This window comes from Rhinopithecus roxellana, chromosome 4 (assembly GCF_007565055.1).
Source record: "Rhinopithecus roxellana isolate Shanxi Qingling chromosome 4, ASM756505v1, whole genome shotgun sequence".
NCBI classification, from domain to species: Eukaryota; Metazoa; Chordata; class Mammalia; order Primates; family Cercopithecidae; genus Rhinopithecus; species Rhinopithecus roxellana.
In genome coordinates, this window is record NC_044552.1 from 157,040,773 (window position 1) to 157,050,859 (window position 10,087).

At 47.3% G+C, this 10,087-nt stretch overlaps 1 protein-coding gene across 1 annotated transcript in view; it reads left to right on the forward strand.

Moving 5' to 3' along the window:
- AGPAT4 (1-acylglycerol-3-phosphate O-acyltransferase 4) overlaps window positions 1-8,424 on the forward strand; it is a 145,190-nt gene extending 136,766 nt beyond the window's left edge. Inside the window, exon 9 of the mRNA XM_010373153.2 lies at window positions 1,816-8,424. Coding sequence (XP_010371455.1) covers window positions 1,816-1,910 — 95 coding nt within the window. The 3' untranslated portion in view covers window positions 1,911-8,424. The remainder of the gene's footprint in view (window positions 1-1,815) is intronic.
- The last annotated feature ends 1,663 nt before the right edge of the window (window positions 8,425-10,087 follow it).

Below are 10,087 nucleotides of genomic sequence, written 5' to 3' on the forward strand. Positions count from 1 at the left end.
CACCAAAACAGGTCACAGCACATAAACCTATCTCATTCATTCCGACCGACCCAACCATAACCACCAAAACAGGTCACAGCACATAAACCTATCTCTTTCATTCTGACCGACCCAACCATAACCACCAAAACAGGTCACAGCACATAAGCCTATCTCTTTCATTCCGACCGACCCAACCATAACCACCAAAACAGGTCACAGCACATAAACCTATCTCATTCATTCCGACCGACCCAACCATAACCACCAAAACAGGTCACAGCACATAAACTTATCTCATTCATTCCGACTGACCCAACCAATTCTAGAGCATGTGGTTGCAGTAAACAAGCTGGCTCCTGTGCCTCAAACAGACCCTACTAGGCTTTTGAAAAATTAAGATGCATTTTAATGTTAAAAATTAAAATATTAACACCCACACCTTGTAAGGAAAAGAAGTAAAAGGATGGAGAAGAAAGCACCTCATCTCCTTAAGGCAGGCATGGGGGCAGCCCCATCCCCCACCATGCTGCTCAGGCTGGCCAGGGGTCCCTGGTAGGGCGGGGGCAAGCTCAGCCCTTCTGCTTCAATAGCAGGCAACGGCAAGGCACACACAGACCCGTGTCCTCTTGGAGAAGGCCCCTTCAGGATGAAGGCTGCAGACAGGGCCACCCAGGTGTGTAGCGAGCACCAAAAAAAGAAGCCTGAGCACTGCCCAGGGTGCAGTGTGGACACAGGACGTCTCCAGGAGCATCTGAGGAGCTGACTGCCCCGCCCCATCACCCTGAGCCTGCGCCTGACTGCATTCTGCCCTGAAGGACTTTGTGTTTGTGTCTTAGTCCTCTTCGAAGGCCACAGGGTCCACGTTTTACTGATTTTTTTCTGCTCTACAAGAATTCCACACTCACTGCTACTGTCACACTCCATGCAGGAGTCCTCCCATTTGTAAATGACCCATGGGAGATGCGTGCCTCATGCTGGCTGGGCTGGATTCGCCCATCCCAGGCTCTTCCATCCATGTCCCAGTTAATCGACCACGATGCTAATGCTAGGTAACCCTGTGCATCATGATTTGGGGGATTTCATTCACTTATTTGTCTATCCATTCTTAAACATTTACTATAAACGGACTGTTTTCCAAGCCCCATGCCCAGTGCTGAGCACATCAAATGATTAAGTCTTGGGCCCTGCACCCAAGGACCTCACCAAATCTGCCCTCTCCAGAGGAAGTAGTTGAAATTGCAACTTCTGAGCATTGGGCCTTGCTTTCCAGCTTCCTATATGAAACTGGGCTCCCACGAGGGTCCTGCCCATTCTCTGGTGCTGGCAAATCCTGCCATCAGAGGGAAGGGCGGGGGTTTTCTCACTGCTGTAACACTTGTACCAAAAGCAGTGCTGAAACTCGTTGGGCACTTGGTACTCGAGCTCTTGCATCTTCCAGGCTCCTGGTCTGTTCTTTATAAAACTTCGCCGAACATGCCCTGTTAAGTTCCTGCCCCTCATTCACAAGAGACTCCTCTTTACCTGGGAGCCAGCAGAGGAAGCCCGGGATTTCTCCGAGTCCCCGTGGACAGCTGTGCATGGCTTGCCAGATCGTTCACCTTCAGGGTCCAGGAGGAAAACCCCCACCAGAGCAGCCTTGCTTTTTCTTCACGTCACACAGACGTCCACACTCAAGGATGACTGTAAAGCTGGGAGGATGATGTCACCTCAAACCCGCCAGCTCCCAGCTGGTGCTTGTGATTTGTGGCCACGGGCCTTCTCACATGCTCTGTGGGCAAATGGGCCTGTAGTCTGTTCGGGCTACTCCTAAATCTGTTCTCCTTGTCTCTGCAGCCTCCATGGGAGTTCGATGGATGATTGGTGTGACGGAAATTGACAAGGGCTCTGCCTACGGCAACTCTGACAGCAAGCAGAAACAGAATGACTGACTCAGGGAGGTGTCACCATCCGAAGGGAACTTTGGGGAACTGGTGGCCTCTGCGTATCCTCCTCAGTGGGACATGGTGACAAAGGCTGGGTGAGCCCTGCTGGGCACGGCGGAAGTCACGGCCTCTCCAGCCAGGGAGTCTGGTCTGAAGGCCGGATGGGGAGGAAGATGTTTTGTAATCTTTTTTCCCCCATGTGCTTTAGTGGGCTTTGGTTTTCTTTTTGTGCGAGTGTGTGTGAGAATGGCTGTGTGGTGAGTGTGAACTTTGTTCTGTGATCATGGAAAGGGTATTTTAGGCTGCAGGGGAGGGCAGGGCTGGGGACCGAAGGGGACAAGTTCCCCTTTCATCCTTTGGTGCTGAGTTTTCTGTAACCCTTGGTTGCCAGAGATAAAGTGAAAAGTGCTTTAGGTGAGATGACTAAATTATGCCTCCAAAAAAAAAAAAAAAAATTAAAGTGCTTGTCTGGGTCATCTGTGGTGTATGTTTACATAGACCGCTGCCCCTCCATCCTACCCTTGCCCATGGCTTTGGTGTTTCAGATCCTGCCCACAGGAGGCAGCAGCCGCGGAGGTGTGGGCAGTTGAGAGGGGCGGGCGGCTAGCACAGCTCCTTGCAGGAGACACAGGTCCAGGTGCCCATGAGCATTTGTGAGGGCAGAGATGGCAAGCACGTGCGTGGAGACCAACCGTGTCCCTGGCACACAGCAAGGGAGAGGTTCGCTAGGTCTCTGCAGTGCAGTCTCCCAGCCTAAGTCTTGAAGATGTGCCCAACTCCCTGAAGAAACTGATCTTGAAATTGAACATAAACGTCATGAACATACAGCCTGGGCACTCTGTAGCGATTTGTGAGATGAGTTTGCATCGACTGTTCCTCTCAGCAGTGACAGCCAAAGTCACCCCTAATAAAAGGCAGGTTCACTTTATAAAATGCCTCGCCCCTTCCCAGCATGTAGAGCTTGTCTGCAGCCCTCAAGGAGCCAGGTCCTGCTCTGATCACAGTCAAATCGGAGCCGACATCCCACGTACAAAAATCCCCCAGGCTTCTGCCTTTCTTCTGGGCTCCTGTCTGCTCCCATTTTACTCCATGGAAGAGTTCTGCCCGCTGGCATCTCCAGTGGCCTTTGCAGACTGCTGTCAGCCAACGGGTCCCAAAAATGCAAAAGAAGAAGAAACTAAAAGCAGTGCTATTTTTGCAGAACAATTAAATACTAGCTATTAAGTCATCTTAGGCCAAAACACCAAAGGCACTTGGACCGATGGGTATTTGGAGCATGAGTTAGGCAGGATACGTCTTTCTCCTGGTGTGCAGCTTCAAGTTGCTGAGAAAAACTGCCTGTGTTGCCATGGTAACATGAGAAGGAATGAACTGCTCCATACAAAAACTGACAAAACATTATAAGGCCTAGTCTACGCAGTCATGTTTTTGGCTATTTGCTCATTTAGTCATTAAGTGTTTACCAAGCACAACCAAACTAGATAAGCCAAGGAGTTACGAGACAGCTCTAGAGACGTTCCCTCTGCTTACAGGACAATAATGCATTGTTGATACAAATGAATTTGAATCTGCAAAAGTGAAAAAGAAAACAAATCCTGGCTGACTTGTGCGAAGAACTTACTGCAGAGCCCAGGGCCTGAGTTAACTAGCTGGTGGCCCTGCAGGCAGGGTTGATAGGAGCACCCAGCACATCTGCCCATCCCGCACAGGGACATGAAGCACCGTGTGCAGACATCTGTGTGGGCAGAGATCTGTGGGCAAAAGCCCAGGACATGACCTTAGGCAAGAGGGGCCCTTGGAGAAGTGGAGGTGTGCATGGTGTATAGCATTGTGTGTGTGTGAACACGCCCTTGTGGGCCTGTGCCTGGATTATCGGGCCCATCTCTTGGAGGGGTCCATGATGCTGAGTTACGCTGTTCACCTGAACTCTGCAGCTCACTGGCTGTAGGATTTGGGTGACACTTTTCCTTGCTGACTTAATTTCCCCATCTGTAAAATGGGGGTGATGATATCTACCTCTTGGGGTGTGTCAAGGGTAAAAGAGGCACTTTAAGAATCCTAAAGCACTAAGCCAAGGACAAAAGACAAGAAAGCTGCCTCTGTGTTGCTACTTCTCAAAAATGCTCAGAAATTTGCCTGCCGTACCAAAAATGTGTTATTTTTCTCATTGTCATTCTTCCATTCAACACAGAGGTAATCTAAGTTCTGAAAACGTAGATCCAAGGGCCCACAGACATTCAATTTTCTTCTGAGTTGGCTCTGGTATCACACAAAGCACAAGCAAGCAAACAGGCTGCCTGCTAGGGCCTTGGGTGCCAGGCTGGAGGAATGCAGGCAGAATTCTCTTAGGAAATAACTAAGTGAACGCTAAGTTTTGAATTGCCTTAGAGCCGAAAGAGAATGTGGCATGCTGGGGAGAGATCTGGACCTCTTTCTCATCAGTCATCTGACCTGTCCACGAAGAACAATGTTGTTATGCGGCCTGGGAACCTGGTTTCCTTCCACCCTGCACCCTTAATGACATAGACAACCACGGGTACTCCTGGACAGAAGCTCATCACTCCTCCTCTGGTATCTTCCCCCATGTTCAGGTCACACGGAGGTCACCATCTCCTCACCAAAGAACTGCTTTGGTCCCCAGGGTGTTAGTTTTTCTACGAGGTGAAAACCCATGGAGCTTAAGCCATCTTTTTGTCCCCTAAGTAGAGCTCCATGGACTAAGAGCTACGCTTCCTGTCTTTTCCACCTTTCCATCTCATTTTGGCTTAAAGCTTACCACACTACTGAGCGCCTGTTCTGTTCTGTAATTCAAGGTGGCAGAGAAAAATACGAACCTTGAGTGAAATCTGGAGAGCGATGCAGGGTCATCCCCAGACATGACGGGCCATATCCTAGGCAACTCCTGCAGCTTACAGAGGCAGGGAATTTAATGGACTTCTTCCAGGAAACGCAGCCCACGGGGACTCGATTAAAAGACACCAACCATTCGGAAGATGCAGCTTGAGGCCTGGGGGACTGGACTGATTCTGCCACTGTAAAGTGAACATGATTAATCGGGAGGAAGAAGTAAGGCACTCTGTGAGTTAGTCTACCACCCTGTTGACTTTGACAGAGAGAAAACCAACTTTTTTCACATGATCACACAATAGTACTGGAGTATCTCTTGACTGCTGTATTCCCTAAACAAATGCACGCAAAGCCTTGTAAAAGTAGCTGATGATTAAAAAAAAGTTAAAACATTAGGGTTTTTCTAATATATCCATATGTGGGACAGTGATGTAAATGCCATTAATTGTCCAGCCAAAACTTGTAATAGTTGATGTGAAAGACAAAAAGAAGACCCCACTGGAGTGGAGGAGTGGGCTGGCTGGTCCCCAAGCAAAACAGAATGGGCTTCGCATAGGCTTTACAACTTATTCGTAACTATTGACCAAAGTGTGACGAAAGGTATCCAGTGAAGGTTCTCTAGGGTCCCTACTCCTGCTCAGAACAAGAGATTTAATCCAGCCTTCTCTAAAGCAATGGTCCAGACTTTTCACATACTTACTAGGTTAAAGTGAAAATAAAAACAAATACTTTGGTTTGCATGTCTCTTGAGGGGCCCTAGGCGGTACGGAGGAATATTTAGAAGAATATTTGTGACCTGCCATTTGTGTTTAAAAGAACATGAAAGCAAGACAGGCCCTAACCTGCCTGTGTCTGTAGCTGACCAGGAGGCCACTGCTTCCTTCCCCCTGAGCTTCAAGGAAAGCCCCTGCAAAATGCAACTCTCCAAGGTCCTGTGGAGTAGTCTCCTCATAATGCCTCCATCACACCTGTGTCTTATGATGCCTTAATTGACGTAGCTCCTAAGTGATGTTTACAGAGAAGGAAATAGTAAGCAAGCCCACGCACAACATGCTCACAGTGTGCTAGCTCTGCCATGCTTTCTGACTCCACCATGCTTTCTGACTCTTCTGGTCCTAGTCATACCTCGGCGCAGGGGGCAGAAGCAACTGAGCTATGCTGACAGGTGCTGCTGAGAGCGAGCAGCCGTTCAGTCGAGAAGGCGTTTCTAGGTGAGGGCACGTGAGCTGGCATTCCAGGCTGCTGAGTGCTGCATCTGCAGGTGCACTGCGTTGCTCCACAGTGTGTTCAGAAGAGACCAGCATCTTGAATTTCAGGCTCTGGGCTCATTCTTTGCCTCTGCCAAGGGACCATTAAGGGGCTTCAAGCCGGGTGCTGAAATTCCCGCTTGTCTGGATTTTTCCCCATCTATATAAGGATATGGTAGCTGTGTGGACAAGAAATTGGTTGCATCTCAGAAGGGTGTTTCCCTACAAATATCTTCAGGAATTTAATTGAAAACAATGTTGAGAATTATTTTTTTTTTGGCCAGTATGAATGAAGCTGAGGTTACATCCTGAACGTGCATGCTAGACAAAGGGTAAGCAAGCAATCTTTACAAACGCCAATCCCTCTGCACTCCAAACCCGGAGCCCGTAAGGAAGGCCCAGGGCGCAGTCATCACAGAATCCCCTAAGCCAGCACGGGGCCTGACGCCTCTCTAGGCATTAGCACATCCAGGCACTGTAATTCACATCCTCGGTGTCCCCGCCTCCTGCATCCAGGGCTTAGGTTGAGTGTTTCCAGAATGTCAAGTACATTTAAACATCAACCACATACTCCAGGGTTTAGACCTGTCACAATGGCTTTTGAAAACAACAGACGTACAACTTGAGAGAAGGACTTGATGGACTTCTTAGGCTGAGGACTAAGGACATGTTGCCGTTCCTCTTGGTCCAGGACATTCAATACCATTCACAGCATTCGTCACCAACTGGCACAGTAGCGATCACGGCATTCAACTGTTTGAAATTACTGCTATTTTGGTCAAAAACTAAGAAATCAGAAATTGCACCTACATAGTGTGTCTCCTCATTGGAGTCCCATCTCTGAGCACAGGGATGGGCTCCTGAGCTCATGGCTCTGCCCTGCCCCCCAGCAGGGACCTCAGTGAATAGTGACTGCACGAAGGGGGCACTTACTAGAGTCCTGAGTAATGGAATGTCAATTAGCTTCTGCTTCCCTTTTCTAAAAAGGAACCACCTTTCTTAAGAATAATTAGGCCAAAAGAAACTTGAGTACTTTGCACAGTCAATACTTTGAAGTTTCAGAGTTACCAGTGAAATAGCTGTTCTCTGGGAAAGGACATCCAGGTTCCCACCCAGCGCTTCCTCAGCTCCTGCAGCCGCATCCTAGTTTAATATGAAGGTTGTGAATGGGTTAAAAAGCAGTTCTTAGGCACCTACTTAGATCTTTTCAGTATCTGGAAATAGCACCCAGGGCTGTGTTAGTAAAGCTTTTCACTGGGTAAGAGTCATACAATTTTTACCTTTAATTTTTTGTTTTTTAAACAAGGCAGTCTTGTTTTACACGTTGGAATGACTAGTTATTTTTGACATTTCTGGCACCTCTGGTTCTGTTGAATTTTAAGGGAGGTGAGTGGTACGTCCACAAAGTTAAGATTGCTGCATAATAATTCCTTTGCATTTCCAAAATAAATGATACAAATGTCACTTTTCCTTTTCTATTCCATAGTACTAGTTTTAGCCAGATCTTTGCCAAACATTCTAGGAAATTCAGAAAAGTCATCCATGGAATTTCGGAATGCCATTCTCTCTGGATCTTTGCAGATGACGAGGAAGGAAAGTTGATGAACTAGTACAGGATGGCTCAGACTTGTAAAGTGTCTAAGTCACAACGCTGCAGAGCCAGCTTCCGGGTAACAAGGGCATGGCCTGGGCTGAGCCAAGGCTACAACTGGAGCTTCCTTACTCGCATCTGAGGCAAATAACAGCAAGCCTGGCCCAGGCTGCCCACAGTCAACAGATGTTCACAGGAGACGGAGCAGCCGCTCTTTTGCTTGTTCTGTCAAGGAAAGATATCGAACCATGGGCAAGGGTGGAAGACACACGGTTCAGCTCAGGGAACGAGTTGCTCTAAGTAAACAATGAATTCTTACCTCTCAGCCCGTATCAGTTGTCCCCAGGGTTCATGATTATTGTGAACCACTAAGGGATGATCTTTGAGGAAACAGACCTGGAGGGAGGCAATTTAAGGAGGGAAGGTGAGTGGGTTTTACAGACTGCTTTGCAGCCACATTCAGGAACAGATCATTAAATGGATGACTTTTAGGTACATAAAAGCAGGTAGCAATGGCTAGGAGAGAGCAAAGATGCCCTAAGAATGACATCAGACTGACCAAATGTGCCTTTTCAAATAAGTTATGAGAACGAATGACTTGGAATTATAGCAAGGTATTAGACAGAACCATGCTGGTCTTTGAGAGAATGTGTGGATTCGGTGGATGTTTGGATTGAATGAATGGTAACTTTTCAATGTGAAACAGAGAACTGATAATATGGGCTGTCATGTCAACCTAGGGTACTGTCGCTCTGTCGTGTGTAGCAATCTTTCCAAATTTTTGTTGGTGGGTTGAACAAAGATAAAACTAATAAAGTATGTGTGGATACCACTAGACAGCACAGCTTACTGGATTGTATGAAATAAAATTGACTGAAACTTTAACTTGGAAAAACGCACATCTCTACACTGCCTCACCCAGTATCTTTAGGGAAAAGTGGGACAGCCCTGCAGTGGACCCCTGCTACCTCCCTTGCCTGGTCTGGGTCATTCTAGCCCTTTGCACCAGTGCGTCCCCCTGCCCCCTGCCTCTTCCAGCTTTACCATGATGCCATGCTCTCCCTGCCCCTCTCCCCAGGCTTCACTGTTTTTCTCCTTCCTTATGACTGCATTCCTCAGAGCCTTTCCCTGAACTTCCCTCTCTAGGCCAATCCCCCATCACCTCTCACCAGGATGAGAGAAAAGGGCTGGGGGTGGGGCTGGAGTGGGGGCATGTCTCACATTTAACTACCTATTCAAGGTCTGTCTCCCTGATTACAGACTATATAGTCCATGAAGGCAGGGATGTCTGTTTTGTTGCATTAAGATTAGTATAAATCCATGGCACAGAATGCAGTGCTCTTGCTACTGTCAGAACACCTATAGTAAGCGTCGGTTCTGACATTCTCTAAAAAGGTAGTGACAAACTGAAACAAGGCCGGGGAAAGCCAAGGCAGTTTTAGAAAACGATTACAGAAGGAACTTGGGAAGCAGAGATGAATGACTTACAGTGAGGGGAGACAGCAATATTCAAATACGCACAGGAATAGTCAAGTATAGAGAGCATGAATAAGCAACATGATGAAGCTGATTTCAGCCCAAAACAAAAAAAAATTTTTACAGTAATTAACTCTGAAGTGGAAGCAGAGGCAATTGAGGAAGATTATGAGTAAAGAATAAATAAAATGCAATAGAAACAGTAGATCCTGGAGTTGTGTGACAAAGGAACCCCATCGACTCTGAGGAAGAGAGATGACATGAGAATGCATGGTGGGTAGAAAACCACCGAAGTTGCACGTGTCTGCAGTAAGTCACTCTGCAACAGGAATGATTCCAACAGACTAAGAACAAACCACCTAATGATATATGAAAACAACTGCTCCTATGGCTGACAACAGCTGTCTCAAGAAGAGAAAAAGTGACTTGACAACATGCCAGAACACTGGAGCCGGGTACCAGAGGACTCGCCTCAGAGTGGAAAGCCTGTGACCCTTCTGCTAATTCAGGGGAGGCTGGGAATGTGCGAGGCTATTAGGTTACAGGGATGGATGATGATAAACATTTCAAGTAGTACATGTCATGGGAATTTCCATCACAACGTTAAATCAGTGACTCGCAATGACCTCAGACACCACACTAACAAGTTACCTGCTTCAGCACATGGACAATAACAAACTGATCCCTTCCGGGAAAATATGCTGATCTTCCTTTTAACAGAAAAAAAAAGAGCAAGCTTCAAAGGACAGACTCATACTGCCATAGGTAGAAATACAGTCTTCAACAGCAAGCTGAAACTCCTCTTGGCCATTTTGGACTTTTGTGAAAGCTTTTAAAACCTAAACAGAGTCTGTAAACATAAAGGAATGTCCATGGATCTTAATGGCTGCTGTGCCCTGGGAGATGACACCTCATTTCTGGTGTCACAACACAACATGCCTTTGAAAGTCCTGCTTTAGAGCTGCCTTCAGTATCCTGTATAAGCCCAGGAAACCAGTCTTGTTATCTCACAGCCACCACAC